General features: G+C 48.0%; 1 protein-coding gene across 5 annotated transcripts in view; it reads left to right on the top strand.

Moving 5' to 3' along the window:
• KYNU (kynureninase) overlaps positions 1–8,328 on the top strand; it is a 996,465-nt gene extending 988,137 nt beyond the window's left edge. For all 5 annotated transcript variants that reach the window (XM_085647553.1, XM_085647551.1, XM_085647555.1 and 2 more), the window contains 2 exons: positions 1,163–1,393; positions 7,952–8,328. In XM_085647553.1, coding sequence (XP_085503679.1) covers positions 1,163–1,393; positions 7,952–8,083 — 363 coding nt within the window. In that variant the 3' untranslated portion in view covers positions 8,084–8,328. The remainder of the gene's footprint in view (positions 1–1,162; positions 1,394–7,951) is intronic.
• Positions 8,329–17,740: the final 9,412 nt, after the last annotated feature.

Consider the following 17,740-nt stretch of genomic DNA (forward strand, 5'->3'; position numbering starts at 1 on the left):
ACCACGTGAATTTGGAGCCGATAATTCTCATTATTTCCCATTCTGGAAATAAAAACTTGTATTTGCATGGTTCTGGGGAGCAATTACAGCACAGAATGGTGATTCTGGACCCAGTAAAGTCTACACCGCAGCACAGTTCTACTTTCAAACTAATAATGTTTTAACAAATCACTGTTCCCACAATTCACCAATAATAAACCCATTATCTTTGTCCATTTTCCCACTGGCTCCTGGTACACAAGTGCACACACTTTAAACTCCCCATCCACACCTGCAAAACTTTCTACAAGGCTGGCCCTGCCTACCTGTACAGCCTGCCACATTCACTCCCTCCAACCTTCCAGACACCCCCGCTTTGCCCTTCTCTCACTAGCACATACCCCATGCAAACACAAAACAGAGCAGGGGGCTGCGCCTTCTCTTACCTGGCCCCTAAATCCAGGAACGACTGCCCGCAACACATCAGAGCCGCCTACTCTCTTCTTGACTTTGGCAGGAAGCTGAACGCCTGGTTTTTCAAGTAAGCCCCCAGGGCTGGCCTCATACACCTGCTCCAGAGAGCCTGGATACCCTCACGGGTGATTAGTGGGATATAAAAATACAGCGTAAAATGACATATTAAACATCAAGTTCACCCATCTTTATAAATCTTGTCACTAAAGGACATTGATATTGTCTATACCCGTTTAATGATCTTGACAGATTTTTTAAGTGGTAAAAAGATGTTTTGTTTTTTTCTTTTGTTGAATGGCAGTAAGGAATATACTGACATATATTTTATTTCTGTACGTTTTTGTTGATCTCAACAGATTTTTCACATCGTAAGATATTTTGTTTTAGGCTTTTGATAAAGGATAGTAAGGCGGGTTACTTTAAATGTTTTATGACTCAGAACGTTTTATCTGGGAAGGGCTTTAAACGTATTTTATTATTTACAAAGTTTTCAAACGTAACATATCTGATACATAATACGGACTTAGCCTCTTTCCATTGTTAGTTCCATACATTTGAGAAGAAAAATATTTGAACATTTCCTTTTTCTTGGTATTTGAGGACCTTACTGCTAGCATATATATCGAGTATTTGTTAAACTATATTTTATATTTTATTTTTGGTCATCCGCTCATTAGTACTCCCTAATCGGTTCCATTGATTTTACTAGGTCTTTAAACAAACCACGATGAAAGCATTAAGAAAAAAATCTGTTCTGCTGACGGGTTATTTGGAGTACTTGATCAAACACTACTTCGTCAAGGATAAGGTTCGTCCACAGGATGCCTTCATCAAAATCATAACCCCCTCACAGCCTGAAGAAAGGGGGTGCCAGCTCACTCTAGTATTTTCTATACCAATCACAGTCGTTTTCATGGAGCTAGAAAGGAGAGGAGTAGCCGTAAGTATTGTTCAAGACCATATGCTTTATAACTCCTGGTACTGTGTCTAGCTGCTGTCTATTGATTATAATTTATGTATCACTCAAAATGTTAATTAAATATGCCATTGTATTGCCTTCAAGGTAATTCCCAATACCTGAGCCTTTAATTCATGTGCAAATGAGGTCATGTCGATCACCTGTAATCGGTGAAAAGCTTTTGTAAAGTATGCATATATATTCATGCATACAGAGAGTTACATTAAAGTACTCGAATAAAATAAATAGAAGGTAAAATTGATGTATGTCACATGTTCGTGATCCCTCCCCCTGTTTGTTAAAAACATTTTTGTGTTGTACTCCTTTATGGTAACTAGCATTTGAGTTACACGTTTTTGATGCCTTCATTTACACTATGTGCTACGCAAACAAATGATGGATGGAATGCTGAATACATCATACATTCACCCCAGTCAAGAGACCTGGGTTCAATCCATAGTTATTTTGCTCACAATGCCAGCTCTTTTAGACCCACCCACATGCAAATCAGTCTAGACCCTGCCCCTCATTGGACCAGTCCAGCCTGAACTGCCAAGCTAGGTCCTTCCTGGACCACAAACAAGCATCCTGGGACTGGTTTCAGGTTATTATCCCTGATCAGCAAGGCTAGCTTGAATCCAATGGCACAGTGAGCAAGAGACCCACATCTGGGCATACCCATCTCACTAAGGTAATTCCCAATACCTGAACCTTTAATTCATGTACAAATGAGGTCATGTCGATCACCTGTAATCGGAAAAAACTTTTGTAAAGTATGCATATATATTCATGCATACAGAGAGTTACATTAAAGTACTCACATAAAATAAATAGAAGGCATAATTGATGTATGTCACATGTTCGTGATCCCTCCCCCTGTTTGTTAAAAAATGTTTGTGTTCTACTCCTTTATGGTAACTAGCATTTGAGTTACACGTTTTTGATGCCTTCATTTACACTAAGTGCTATGCAAATAAATGATGGATGGAATGATGAATAAAGCATACATTCACCCCCAGTCAAGATATCTGGGTTAAATCCATTGTTCTTTTTCTCACAATGCAACCCCAGTTTAGACACAGCCATATGCAAATCAGTCTTGACCCATCCCCTCTGGAACAGTCCAGTCCGAACTGCCAAGATAGGTCTTCCCTAAGCCAGAAACAAGCATCCTGGGACCGGTTTTGGGGTATTACCCCTCATCTGCCAGGCCAGCTTGAATCCAATGGCACGGTGAGCAAAGGACCCACGTCTCCTGGTGTTTGCTTAGCCGAGAAGCCGCCAGTGCAAAATACCCTCTTCTGGAACCTTTGTCTGCTAAACCGAAGGCCTGTTTACGAGCTAATGCTTTCTTTATCTCCCCTGTTAAATAACACTATCACATGGTGCGTTATTTATCAGGTTTGATAAACAACACCTAGGTCATGGGAAATTGCATGCAGATTTTGGTGTTTGAGGCACCAAAAACCGCATGACATGGTAATACTGTATGTTTTCCCTTGTTGAATTTCGGCAGGTTTGACCTGCTGAACTTTAATGAAGGGTGAGCTATTTAACACACTTGATAATTATCGGATGCGATAAATACCTTTAAACTTGTAATTCCAACTCATGCGTAAACAGAAGTTAACACATGGGTCGGAATATTACAAGGAACTCCTACTCAGGCCTAGAATTGTGACGAGTGCTTCGCACATCTCAGCATGTCACATAAATGACTTGCCCCTTTTCTGCAAACTGAGGGTTCACAACTGAAGTTCGAATTTATAAGATCTTTTCTTAACTTCGTTGACTCATAAATGTCGATCACAGAAACTGTATGCATCTTGTATGACCTCATCATCTTTTTTGACACACCTGAAGGACACCATCCAAGAGCACTTATGAATATGAAACCAAGAAGTACAGGCCTCAAACATTCAGCAGACATACCCTGGATACAATGTTTGCACCCAAATGTAGATCACAATTAGAAAACCGTTATGAGTAGTGATCACCATGTAATTAATGTGACTGTTCCCATTAGCCTACCGGGTCTGTGGATAGTACGTATAACTCTAAACATCCAGAAGACGTAAATAGGACCTGTAAGAGAATGGGTTAGTAGTTAGGGAGGATGTGAATCATTCACAGGTAATAAGCTCAAAATCGTGTTTGGACGAACACAAAAGTACAATAAATAACCATCGGCTCAACCCACAGTAGCTATGGCACAGAGCAGGCAGGCTTCACCTAAGGAAATGTTTGTAAGCTATCAGTACCAAAATGATGAAAAAAGAAAATTGCACAATCAATTTCTACAAATAGAGAAACATTTAAGAAGAAAAATTTCACAAGAATTACTAAAACACAATAGAGGGTAAAAGAGATATGGTTTTTGAATGTTTTAGGGCTCATAGCATCAAACAGAAGTCGCTGTTGATGGCTGACCGAGAACCAGGCATGAATTCTGGCAGGTCGTGATGTACCGAGGTCAGCTACCCCAAGCAGGTTGCTCTCTTCAAATGTTTCACCTTCTGACTTAGGCCATGATTTAGAAGTCGGAGGAGGGAATACTCTGTCACAAATTTGACAGATTTCCTGCCTGCCATATTAGGATTCTCATAGGACAGAATGTGATTGTAATGTGGTGAACAGGATATCTGTCATGTTTATGAGGGAGTATTCCCCTCTGCCAACTTCTAAATCAGGCCTGTTAGAAATGGGGGTCTCTGGTTGGAAAGGGTTTGCACCTTTGTCCAAGTAGGGACCCTTCCTTCTAGTCATGATAAGGGAGTTAAACTCCTAAAATAACACCTGCTCACCCCCTTGGTAGCTTGACATGAGCAGTCAGGCTTATTTTAGAGGCTGTGAGTAAAGCATTTGCAAATAACCAACAGTAACACAGCAAAAGCACTACAAAAGGACACCACACCAGTGTAGAAAAATATCCAATATTTGTATATACTCAAAACAAGACCAAAACATTAAAAATCCACAATACAGTACTTCGAAATCTTCAGTAATCAAAATATACTTAAAATATAGCTCCTTGAAGTCGATAGCTCTGTCGGGGGCTATCACGGCGTCGTGAACAACAAATCCAAACAGTTCTGGCTGACCATGATGTCGCAGGCCAGCTACGGTGCCAGGAAGACCTCAAAACAGTACCTTTAGAAAGGTAGGGTGTCAGCGCCCTCTCGATGAGTCCCGAAAGGTTGGCGTCCGCAGACGTCGGTTCCGGAGGTCGGTTCCGGAGTCATCAGGCTCTTGAAGTCACATGTGTTGCAGATCGAAATCCTCGCGGTTGAAGTCGGGAGAGCGGGCATCGGCAGGCATGGGGGCTACAGGGCAAAGTGCAGCAGTGCGGCATTCGGTGCCCTCAGGTCGCAGTGCAGGCAGTGGCTCATTGACAGTCATCCAGCTGCATCGGTGAGACCAGAGCTGCAATGCAAAGTGTTGCAGTGCTCGTCACAGTGCTGGCAGGTCACGGTGCAAGCAGCGGTGTTGTCATTACTGAAGTGCTGTCTTCGACTCGAGTTGATGGTGCCGGGGCGGTAGACCAAGCCTGTGGTGCGGGATGAGGACGGTGCATCGTGTAACTTATGAGCGGTGCCCTCGAACCACGGTGCAAGCAGTGGTGTCGATGTTGACGTGGAGCTTCATCGTTGGGGATACCAGGGTGACGGCGTGAAGCAAGGTGGTGCATATTGCGGTGCGCACAGGTCGCGGTGCAAGCAGTGGCTCGTGGCAGAATCAGGTGGCGTCGTTAGTGAGACCAGGGTTGCAGTGCGGCATTGCGGCGGTGTCCTCTGCAGTGCCTTCAGGACACAGAGTCAGCAGCAGCATCATAGACAGCGTTGAGGTGCTTTTCTTCTGTTGCAGCACAAAACACACAGACCTCAGTGCTGATGGCAGAAGAACTTGAAGTCTTTGCTGTTCCTGAGACTTCTTGAACAGGGGGCAAGCTCTTCCTCAAGTCCTTGGAGAAACTCACAAAAAGGAAGTTGCAGAAAGTTCAGTCCAGTCCTTTCACTGCCCAAGACAGAAGCAGCCACTGCAGACCAACATAGCAAAGCACACAGCGAAGTGGTAGTCCCTCCTCGCAGCTTCTCCAGTTCTTCTTATTGGCAGTCTTCTTGGTTCCAAAAGAGTTCTAAAGTTTAAGAGTTTGGGCTCCACCTTTTATTGCCCAAAATCCTTTGTTCTCTGGAGGCAGAGAGTGTCTGTGTTAACCAGAACTAGTCTTGTCCTCCCTGGTGCAGCTTCCTGGCAGGAGGTGGAGACAATATTGTCAGAGGCAGACCAGGCCCATTCAGGTAAAAGGAAATCTCCTCCCTCTAAATGTAGCCCAGGTCTATTCACCCCATCAGTGACCCATCTAGACTCTCTGGAGCCACTGCTCCTCCCCAGCCCCTGTCATCCCAAAGCCAGACAGTCAATCCACAAACCCAGCAGAGGCACACTGGATGGCTAAGCAAGAAAATACATACTTTCTAAAAGTGGTATTTTCAAACACAGACTGCCAAAATCACCTTTGCTAAAATATGCATCTTTAGATTCTGAGTTCAGGCATACTAAACTTTATTTTTCTAACTTATTCCAAGGGGTAGTTATGTTTATAAAATGTTATGAGCAAACTCGCCATTCTATCCTATGAAAACAGGTAGCCTTGCAATAGTGAAAAACGAAATTGGCAGTAGTTCACTAATTGGACATGCCACACATACCAGGGCATGTCCTACCATTCACATATACTGCACCCTGCCCACAGGGGTACCTTGGGACAACCTTAAGGGTGACTAATATGTCAGAAAAGAGAAGGGTAGGGCCTGGCAAGTGGGTGCACTTGTCAAGTCGACATGGCAGGACTAAACTGCACACAGATACTGCAGTGGCCGGTGTGAGTTACCTTTTCAGGGCTACTCACGTGGGTGGCACAATCAGTGCTGCAGGCCCACTAGTAGCATTTGATTTACAGGCCCTGGACACACACAGTACACTATAATAGAGACTGACAAGTAAAGCAGATATGCCAATCATGGAAACACCAATCCATGATGACAATTTACAAGAGGAGCACTTGCACTTTAACATTGAACAGCAGTGAGAAAGTGCACATTGACTCTAGACCAGCAAAAGCAGAGTCAAAACCAGGAGGTCAGAAAGCCAAAAGACAGGGGAAACATGCCAAAAGATGCCAAGTCTAACACATATCCCCTCCAGCTTAAAATAGGGTGAGCTGCCCACCCTCCTGGGAGTTTTCTTCACTAAGGCGGAAGAACCTGGACAGACATCTGTACAGATATCCGTAAAGTCCTCTCCCTGTAGGGAGATGGACCACCTCAACAGTTTTGGGTTCTCTCCCCTAATTAGCATCAACCATCTGAGGGGCATCAAAAGCTTTATGGAAGGACTCAGTCCAGATCACCTAGTTGGGCTGTTTCCTGGAAGTCAGCTGCGTTAAGGGGGCAACAATAGTGCTGTAGCCATAAACAAATCTTCTGTAGTAGCCAGTGAGCCCTAAAAAGGCTTTCACCTCTGCCTGGGTCTTGGGGGGTTCCCAAGCCAGAATGGTGTTAATCTTGGGCTGTAGGGGCACCACCTGGCCGCTTCCTACCTGGTGTCCCAAGTACACCACAGAACCCTGCCAGATCTGGCATTTACTGGCCTTGATCACGAGGCCTGGCCTCTGCAGTGCCCTCAACACTTCCCTGAGGTGCTGCAAGTGTTCTTCCCAGCTGGAACTGAACTCTGCAATGTCATCCACATATGCAGCACAGAAATCTTCCAGTCCAGCCAACACCTGGTTGACCAACCTCTGAATGGTGGCAGGGGCATCCTTCAACCCAAAGGGCATCACTCGGAACTGGTAATGTTCTTCTGGGGTTGAGAATGCTGACCTCTCCTTGGCTCCATGGGTTAAGGTAATCTGCCAGTACCCAGACGTCACATCAAACGTGCTGAGGAACTTGGCTGCTCCCAACCGATCATTGAGCTCATCAGCTCTGGGGATGGGGTGTGCGTCAGTCCTGGTGATGGCATTGAGCCCACGGTAGCCCACACAAAACCACAGTTCTGGAGTGGCACCGGGCACAGCAGCCTTTGGGACCAAGACCACTGGGACGGCCCATGGACTGTTGGAGGGTTCTATAACCCCTAACGCCAACATCTTAGAGACCTCCTCTTTGATGCTGGCCTCGATCCGGTCAGTCAACCTGTAAATATTGTGTTTTACAGGAGGGCTGTCAGAACATACATTTATCAGGACCATGGGATGGCTGTAGTGGAAATAAAAAGAACATTGCTCTCTCATATTCACTCCAGCGAAAGTAAGATTTTATAATCAAAATTCTGACTTTTTGACGAAGGTGAAACCCCATTGTGCGAACCCGAAATTATTTGAGATGCAGTGAATTTTATAATCTGCCGATCATTATTCTTCTGCGGGTGCAGTGTAAAACACCTGCATGATGCATTTTGAAGGAAAGAGCGGTTACTTTGACTTTGAAATATGTTTGCTTTGTGTATTTGATTGAATGTTGTGTTCTTTTCTTTCAGTGTGATGTGCGTGAGCCGAATGCTCTTCGTGTGGCTCCCGCTCCTCTCTACAACTCCTTTCATGACGTGTTCCGATTCGTTGAAATCCTCAGATCCGCCTTGGCCTCAGCACAACAAGCGGCGAGTGAATAATCAAAGACAGCACTGGCTGAAGAAATGGCTACAGCTTGACTGTATTTATCACACTTTTGCAGTCTCGACACAGTTAGTGTTGAAGTCTAACTTCACAAATATATTATGTTTCATTTATCAGAAAACTACTGTTAAAATAATTAAAACATGTATTTACTTGAAGTCTGCGTCTATTACCTGAAGCAATTATGTGTATTTGAATGTTTAGCAAAATGTTTACATGCAAATAAAGAATGCTCAAGTTAGTCTCTCATGTTATGTTATGATGTTATGTGATATATAGATTTATAGTGCGACCTTTCACCAGGAGGGTATTCTGACGCGTAGCAGGTGTGAATGTAGTCCAACCTAGGACCTAGTGGGGATACTCGAAAAGCCAGGTCTTCAGCTTCTTTTGAATTCAAGAAGAGGTGAGGAGGCTCTTAAGTGCAGCACTAGGTCGTTCCACAATTTAGGTGCGATGTAGGAGAAGGGTCAGATGCTTGATCTGTTTCAGTATGCATGGCATGTCTGCTTGTTTCTATATGGGGAGCCAGTGGAGCTCCTTCAGATGTGTTTTGATATGCGTGTAGCATGGTACATTGAGATTGATTCTGGCCGCTGAGTTCTGCATGGTCTCATCCATCTGTTGTATTTTTTGTTAATCCTTGCTTGTGAGGTGTGTGCATGGCTATTTTCTAGGTGCTGACTAGGAGCCATTTGAACATTTTCCTCAGCACCTTTAGAATATGGAAGCATTAGGCAGGGACAACGTTGACTTGGATGATCATGTAGATTTTGCTGTTGATGATGATTCGAGGTTCTTGGCATGGGTGATGGGAGTGGGTGTCAGTCCTAGCTCTGTTGGCCACCAGGTGGAGTCCCACGGTAAAGTGCTATTCCTGAAGATCAGGATTTAGTTCTTGTTGGTTTTCAGGTTCAGACAGTTGATCTTCAGTAGTTTGCTACTTTTAGGTATGCACAAATTACATGTGGAGTTTAATGACCTCATGGTCAGCACTGTAGAGGTCCCGCCACTGGGTGGTTTCTTAGGACAGAAAAAGTCTGACTGCTTGTGGGAACAGTCAAAGCAATGGGGTTGGAAATGGGGTCCCTGGCCCACCAACAACGAGAACCTCCTCCATGTTTCAAAACAGGGCCATGGGTACCATTCCCCCACCTTACTCTGGGACCTGTCCGTGTCAGCCTGGACCTCCGCCTCACTCTTCGTCAGTAAACCTGAACCACCTTTCCTGGTGTCTCTCACAGGTACTTTCTTGAGGACCCTGGTCCTGAGCCAACAGTCCGCCTCCTTAGTCAGCTTCCTGATGTAAGCAAGCTTACTATCCACTAAGTGTTGGCGCAACTCTTAAAAACAATAACTGAACATGTGGTCCCAGGCAAATATATTGCACAGCCCTTGATAAATGCTCATATCTCTGCCCTTCACCAACCATACATTGTTTTACAAAAGTAATCCACATAATCCACTCAAGTACGTTAGGGCAACTTCTGGCTGTCTCTAAACTTCTGTCCCTTTTCCAACATCTAACAGTGCATCACTGCCTTCATTGTGAATGTACCTCCAGAGTCTGGCCTTCTAACCCTCCTCAGGGACCCTTTGGATCTTTAGGACATCCTCATAGACTTCAAACCACTTATCGTTGTCACCCCCTACAGCTAAGTTAGGCACCAGGCTCTTGGGAATGTGAAACTTACTGTCTCCACTGGGCACTGAGGAGTCACTGCCACAGTTGCTGCTGGACTCTGAGGCTATTGATTACACATTTCATGAGCCAGCGGACTCTTCTTCTCTATCAGGGTAACTATTTTACCTCCAGGGCCCTGTCAGCTCTTGCTTTCTCCTGTGCTAGGGCTCTACATGACTCAGCCTTTCTTTCATCTGCCTCCTTTTTACAGGTTGGTCAGTTGCACTCTAAACTTCCTCTCTGCCTTCCTGTCCCCCAAGTCCTCCAGGGACAGATTATGGGTAGGAATGCTTCTGCTGGCAAGGGATCTGGCAGGGGCCTTTACTCCTGCGGGGCCTCTCTTTCCTCTGGAATGATGACAAGGAGGGTTGTCATCCTCACTTTCCATTCCTTCCTCCTGTTCCTCCTAAAGGTCCACCTCCTCCTCCTCCTTCTGTGCTGTAGCCTGCAACTGGCGAGCCTCTCATCAGGTTGTGACGGCATTCTAGAGCTAATGCTTCTTGGTACTCCCGTTTGGTGGAAGATTCCTCTCCGTGCAGAATTTCTTAAGCTCACCCGCAGTGGAGCTGTCCAGGATGTTGAGCTCAAACTCCATGTTTGCTGCAGAAGAGCCACAGGTGCACAAAGTCAGGAGGAATAGAAGTGAAGTTGTAAAAAGCAAAAGAGATCTATCTTAGAGAATTTAAAAAGAGGTTGAATCTGCTATCAAATTATTTATAACGGTTTTCTAATGTTAAACAAAAACACTGAATGGCACTGCACAAACACAAGTACTTAATCCCACAACTGAGCAAAAATGTGAGCAACTGGATTATTGGTTGCGGAGGTGTGTGACCCCCTTCTCAAGCAACAGCCACAACTCTTGTCTGGGTGAATCACCAAAGTCACTAAATCCTCTGGTAGCTTGGCACGAAAGCAGGTAGGCTTAATTTAGAGGCAATATGTAAAGTATGTGTGCAGCACTTAAACAGTAATAAAGTGAAAACACAACACAAGAAAAATCAAAATTTTAATACAATAAAAAACACAAAGTCCCGGGCATACGTTACTGGGTAAATATAATGGTTAGGAAAGTCTCTTGCGTCTGGAAAATTGTCATATAAGGTCCACTCAAGTAGTTTAGAATTTCTTCAATTTGTTTCATCTATTTCATTAATGGACACAACCAGCCAACGTGTGTTTCGTCACAATGGGAAGTATCCTGTGACTTCTTCAGGGCTGTATGGAAAAGCGTGGATGTCTTGGTCTGGTTTAGGTATAATGGATAAACGGATAAGTCCTTGGGAATGTAAAAAAGGAAAAGGGAAGCTCCTGTGTACCGGAGATCCCAGAAAGTAAGTGCCTTTGATCTAGTTGAGTGGCAGGTCCGCCGCTATAACAGAACCTCTAGCGTGTGTGCTAAGGCGAAACACGCTAGAGGTTCTGTTGTAGCAGCGGACCTGCCACTAGATTACAGGCACTTAACCTCTAGTGTGTGTGCTAAGGCAAAATGCAGGCACTGGTTCACCTCGGTGAACCAGTTCCTGCGTTTCGCCTTAGCACACACGCTTGAGGTTCTGTTGTAGCAGCGGACCCGCCACTCAACTAGATTACAGGCACTTACTTGCTTACTCGGTGAACCAGTGCCTGCGTTTCGCCTTAGCACACATGCTAGAGGAAGGCCTCTTCTCATTGTCCAAGACTATAAACTTAAATCAGTCATCACACATGTGTGCTTTTTAAAGTTGCAGCTGGATCAGCTCTTCTATTATTCCACTGCACGGGTATAAATCGATTAATTGCCAAGCCCACTCTGTAATCACAAGATAAACAAAACAACACAGAAATACGTTCCACTACAGTCAACCAGGAGGGGGGGAGTGAGGTCAGAGGGGAAGAGTGCAGAAGGGGGAAAACGCTCAAGGTCGTCACGCCAGGGGATCGCGAATCAGTCTTATTATCGTGCGTGTTGAATGTGTACTACGGTATCCCTAATCTTCTGGAATTTGGGATGCAGCAGCTCCTCTGTTTTCGCGTGCTATCTCAGGTATTGCAGCAGCAGGCCCCATACCTCTTTCTGTCGAGATTGTGCTTGCTTTAGGTTCCTGTATGCGGACAGATGATCCTAGCAAAACGCCGCATCACTGAGCCATGCCTCTCTTTGTGGTACCCGTGCCCTACCCCATGTCATTGCAATTCATCGCTTGGCAAAGAGCAGAGCATAGCAGCGCAATAAGCTTCCTGCTGTCTGCCCGAAGGTCCTTCACATAGCCAAGTAACGCCGTCAAGGGGTATCTGTCTAAAGAGGCTCCTGTCATTTCTTCAAATGCGTCAAACACAGTTGCCCAATAGTGCTGAACCTGGGGGTATTCCAATGCCAGCTGTAGAAACATTGAGTCAGGTGAGCTACATCGGTGGGAGCATGCCTCAGCCTAGTTTTTTGAGCCAGACTGGTCTCCTGTAGAGACTGTGGAGGAATTTAAAGTGGATAAGTTGCAGTCTGTAGTTTGGGGAGAAGGAGAGCACCAGCGTGCAGCAAAATGTTTATTGGTCTTGTGTGATTGGGACGCCCATCGCAGTCTCCCAATCCCAATGGGCTCACGGCTTGCGCACTGGTGCTGTGTGTTGCATATCTGTGTGGAGGCGTGTGTTTAGCTCGCGCGGGGAGTGTTTTTTCAGGAACCGCTCCATGGTTTGAAATATGGGGGGTGCCACGGGGAGCAATGAATCAATCAATCTGGGAATTATTAAGCGTGCTACTCACCCGTGAGGGTCTCAAGGTTGTGGTGGAGGGGGGAGCAGCTCCGGTCAGTCGAAGAGCCAGGTTTTGAGGGTTATCCTGATGATGTGCAGGGTGGGGGCATGTCTAATGTTGACTGGCAGCTTGTTCCAGGTGTTGGCTGCCATGTAGGAGAAGGTTCTTCCACCTGCTCTTGCTCTGCAGATGTGCGGGAGTTTGGCAAGGGTGAGGGCGGTATATCGGAGGTTCCTCTTGGGTACGAGGAAGGAGATTCTGTTGTTGAGATATTGAGGTCCGGTGTTGTGGAGGCATTTGTAGGCTTGGGTGAGTATCTTGAAAGTTACTATCTTCTCAACGGGGAGCTGCTGGAGGTTGCGCAGGTGTTGGGTGATGTGTTTGTGTCAAGGGATGCTGAGGACGAGTCTGACTGCTGTGTTCTGTATGGTATGGAGTTTGCGGAACAGAGACTTGTTGATCCCAGCATAGAGGGTGTTTCCGTAGTCCAGTCTGCTGGTTATGAGTGCGTGGGTGACAGTCTTCCTTGACTCTGAGGGGATCAATTTGAAGGTCTTGTGGAGGATACGGAGAGTGTTGAAGCAGGTGGAGGCGATGGCGTTGACCTGTCGGGCCATGGAGAGGGAGGAGTTGAGTATGATGCAAAGGATTTGGGTATAGTCCGTAGGGGTTGGAGGGCTGCCGAGGGCGATGAGCCACCAGGTGTTATCCCAAGCAGAGGGCAGGGTCAGAGGACGAGGATCTCTGCCTTCTCTGAGTTGAGCTTCAGGCAGCTGCTGCTCATCCAGGATGCAAAATCTTTCATTCCACCCATTTGGTGAGGGAGAGGATGAGCTGGGTGTTGCCGGCGTAGGATACTATGCTGAGTCCCTGCTGTCTTACGATGGCGCCGAGGGGTACCATGTAGATGTTGACGAGCATAGTGCTGAGCAACGATCCTTGGGGTACTCTGCAGTTGATCTCTGTGGGTTCGGAGAGGAAGGGTGGCAGTTTGATTCTTTGGGTTCTGCCGGTGAGGAAGGAGCGAAGCCAGTCGAGGGAGGTTCCCTGTATGCCGATATCGTGGAGTCTGGTGGTAAGTGTGCGGTGGGTGACCGTGTTGAACGCTGCAGAGAGGACGAGAAGGGTCAGGGCTGCGGGTGTCTTTGGTCGAGGAGGGTGCGGATGTAGTCTGTGGTGGCGAGTAGAGCAGTCTCAATGCTGTGCTTGCTGCAGAATTCGGATTGGGCGGTGTCGAGGATGGAGTTTTCTTTGATGAATTCTTTTTTGTTGTGCGTTGACGGTCTTCTCTGTGACTTTGACCACGAAGGGGAGGAATGAGACGGACCAGCAGTTCTTGAGGTCTGTGGAGTCTGCTGAGAGTTTCTTGAGTAGGGGTCTGACCTCAGGGGGTTTTCCAATCTTTAGGAAAGATGCCGGTTTCAAAGATGGCTTTGATGGAGCATTGCTGTTCCGGAGCGATGGTGGCGGTGGCTCTATGGAAGATGTGCGGGGGCAGGGGTCCATGGGGGCTCCTGAGTGGTTGCCTTTCATTGTCGATGTGGTGTCTTCGGTGGTGATTGGGTTCCAGTAGGAGATGGTGGGCTGGTCGGTGTTGCTGGAGGAGGGAGTGGTTTCACAGTCAGGTCTCTGGTCATTGAAGTTGTCGTAGAGGCCCTTAATTTTCAAATGGAAGTAGGAGCTGAGCTTGTTGCAGAGGTCATAGGAGGGGGTGATGTCCATGGATTCGCTGTGAGGTTTGGTTAATTCCTGGATGACACTGAAGAGTTCTTTGGAATTGCTGGAGTTGGTGAGGATCTAGTTCTGCATGAAGGTACTTTTGGTGGATCTGATGTGCTGGTGATGTTCTGTCATGGCGTTCTAGTAGGTGGTACGATCTTCTGAGGTTTTGCTGTTTCTCAAGTTCTTCTTGAGGTGTCTGCTGGTGCTTCTGGATTCTTGGAGGTTGGTGGTTAACCAGGTGGCCTTTCTGGGGTGTTGTTTGTCGGGGTTGCGTAAGGGTGCGAGCTCGTCTGCACAGTTGGCTATCCATTTGTGGAGTTCTTTGGCTGCGAGGTTGGCATCAGTAGAAGTGGTGGCTGCATCTCGTTGAGGGCAGAGATGAGTTGTTCCTCAGTGACTTTGCTCCAGTTTCTTCGTGGAGGGCGGAGTTTGGGTTTGGGCGGCGTGGTTTTGTTGATGAGGAAGTGTACGCAGTGGTGGTCTGTCCATGGAGGTTGCATGGTGTGGTTGAAGCGGATGTTGTTCAAACCTGCGAAGATGGTTGAGGGTGGGTCCTGCCTTGTGGGTAGGGGTGGTGATGAGCTGTTTAAGTCCGATGTTGGCGAGGTTGTCCAGAAGTGCAGTGGAGCTGCGGCCGCTGGGTTTGTTGAGGTGGAAGTTCAGGTCTGAGATGAGCATGTAGTCCATGGAGGTGATGGCATGGGGTGTGATGAGGTCGGCGATGGTTTTGGTGAATGAAGCCCATGGCCCTGGGGGTCTGTATGTGAGGGTGCTGCGCAGTGTGGTTCTAGGGCTGGTCTAGATCTGGAAGTGATGGTGTTCTGTGGTGGCGGAGGGGCCGCTCGTGATGGAGGTGGAGAGTCGGAGGGAGCTCTTGTGTTGACTTGCTAGGTCATTGATAGCGATGAGTCCAGGATGAACTCCAGGTAGCGTTTGTGGTCAGTGGGTGTCAGTGCAGCTCCCAGTTTGGCCGGCCACCAGGAGTCATCCCAGGCGGTGGGGGTGGAGCTGAGGATGAGGACCTCTGAGTTCAATTTCAGGCGACTGTTCTTCATCCATTTGGTGACGGCCTTCATTCCTTCGTGGAGGTTGGTTTTGGTGGTGGCGGGGTCCTTGGTGAGGGAGAGGATCAGCTGGGTGTCGTCAGCATATGAGACGATGTTGAGGATGTGCGATCGGACGATGTTGGCGAGCGTTGCCATGTAGACATTGAAAATGGTCGGGCTGAGAGATGATCCTTGGGGTACGCCGCAGGTGATCTTGGTGGCTTCGGATCGGAATGGAGGGAGGCGGACCTTCTGGGTTTTGCCGCTGAGGAAGGAGGTGATTCAGTCCAGGGCTTTGTCGCGGATACCTGCGTCATGAAGGCGTGTGTGTAGGGTGTGTTGGCAGATGGTGTCGAAGGTGGCTGAGAGGTCCAGGAGGATGAGAGTCGCAGTTTCGCCGTTGTCCAGCAGGGTTTTGATGTCATCCGTGGCAGCCATTAGGGCGGTTTTGGTGCTGTGATTGCAGTGGAATCCGGATTGGGACGAGTCCAGGGTGTTGTTCTCCTCGAGGAAGTGGGTCAGTTGCCTGTTGACAATCTTCTCGATGATTTTCGCCGGGAACGAGAGCAGGGAGATGGGGTGGAAGTTCTTGAGGTCCTTTGGGTCCGCCTTGGGTTTCTTGAGTTGGGCTTTGATCTCGGCGTGCTTCCAGCTCTCTGGGAAGGTGGCGGTCTCGAAGGAGCTGGTGAAGATCTTCCGCAGTTTGGGTGCAATGATGGAGTTTGCTTTGTTGAAGATGTGGTGAGGGCAGGGGTCGGATGGTGAGCCGGAGTGGATGGTGTTTATGATTTTGATGGTGTCGTCGTCATTGACGTGGGTCCAGGAGAGCAGGAGGTTGGTGTGACTGGGGGCTGTGAGTCTGAGGTGTTGGTGGCTGTCGGGGGGTCTGAGTGTTGAAGCTGTTGTGGATGTCTGCGATCTTGTGGTAAAAGAAGGTGACTAGGGAGTCGCAGAGGTCTTGTGACGGCGGGATGTCGTTAGAGCTGGAGCTGGGGTTGGAGAGTTCCTTCACGGTGTTGAAGAGCTCTTTGCTGTTGTGCGCGTTGTTGTCGATGCGTTCCTTGAAGGAGGTCCTTTTGGTGGTTTGAATCAGTTGGTGGTGTTTGCGGCTGGCATTCTTGAGGGCTGCGTGGTTGTCCGGTGTCTGTTCGGGGCACCACTTCTTCTCGAGTCTTCGGAAAGTCTGCTTGGATGCCTGGAGGTCAGTGGTGAACCAGATGGCCTTCCTGTCGGTGTGTCTGTTTGGGGGTTTCTTGATCGGGGCGAGAGTGTTGGCGCAGTCATTGATCCACTGCCTGAGGTTGCGGGCAGCAGTTTCAATGTCGGTGGTGTCGGTTGGTGGGTCTCGGGTGAGGGTGGTGATTAGCTGGTCTTCGGTGACCTTGTTCCAGCTGTGGTGGGTGATCTGTTGTGGGTGGTGGTGCTTGGTGGCTTTCTCGAAGGTGAAGTGGATGCAGCAGTGGCCTGTCCAGTGGAGTTTGATGGTGTAGCTGAAAATTACGTGGTTGCTGGTGGAAAAGATGGGGTTGAGTGTGTGTCCGGCAGAATGGGTGGGTGTCGTGGCAAGCTGTTTGAGTCTGAGGTTGGTGAGGTTGTCGAGCAGGGTGGTGGAGTTGCTGTCGTTGGTGTTCTCTAGGTGGAAGTTCAGGTCCCCGAGGAGGAAGTTGTCTGTGGATTCAAGGGCGTGCGTGCTGACGATGTCGGTGTTGAAGTCGCTGAACTGTGGCTGTGGTCTGGGGGGTCTGTAGACGAGGGTTCCTCTGAGGGTGGTGTTGGGATCAATGTGGATCTGGAAGTGCAGGTGTTCGGCGGTGCTGAGGGTGTCTTCGGTGCTGGTCGAAATTCTGAGGGTATTCCTGTGGACGATGGCAATTCCTCCTCCTAGTCTGTTGGTGCGGTCCCTTCGAATAATCTTGTAGCTGTCCAGGACAGCTATGGCAATGTCGGGTCCTGAGGAGGGGTTCATCCAGGTCTCCGACGTCCAGGGAGAATGAGTTGAGTAGGTCCCAGAGTTCATGGCGTGCTTGTGTACGGAGCGGGTGTTGAGTAGTATGCATCTGAGATGGTTGCGTCCTGCCCTGGTGGGTGGAGCAGGACATGCAGGTGTTAGGCGGCTGGTGAAGCTGCAGCTCCGGCAGGAGAAGGGTCCGTGGGTGAGCTTCAGGGGGGCCTGGAAGCAGGTGGATGATCGGCCGGTGTTGAGTTCGTGGAGGATGTTGGCATCGTAGCGGCGTCGGGGTCGTGGTGGTCACGGGGGCCAGGGGGTCTGGCGCTGGGCGTGGTCCAGGCATGGACGGGTGCAGACTGGCTTGCCTTAGGCATGCGAATGGGTGAGCGAGGGGGCGGGGCCGCAGGGGACGCAGCGGCAGGAAAAGGGGAAGTGCCGAAAAGCTGAAGGAGAGAAGAGAGTGCTAACAGAGAAAAAAAGAGAAAAAAAGGCAAATAGAAAAAGAAACAGCAGACAAGC

Source organism: Triturus cristatus, chromosome 3_2 (genome assembly GCF_964204655.1).
Source record: "Triturus cristatus chromosome 3_2, aTriCri1.1, whole genome shotgun sequence".
Lineage (NCBI taxonomy): Eukaryota > Metazoa > Chordata > Amphibia > Caudata > Salamandridae > Triturus > Triturus cristatus.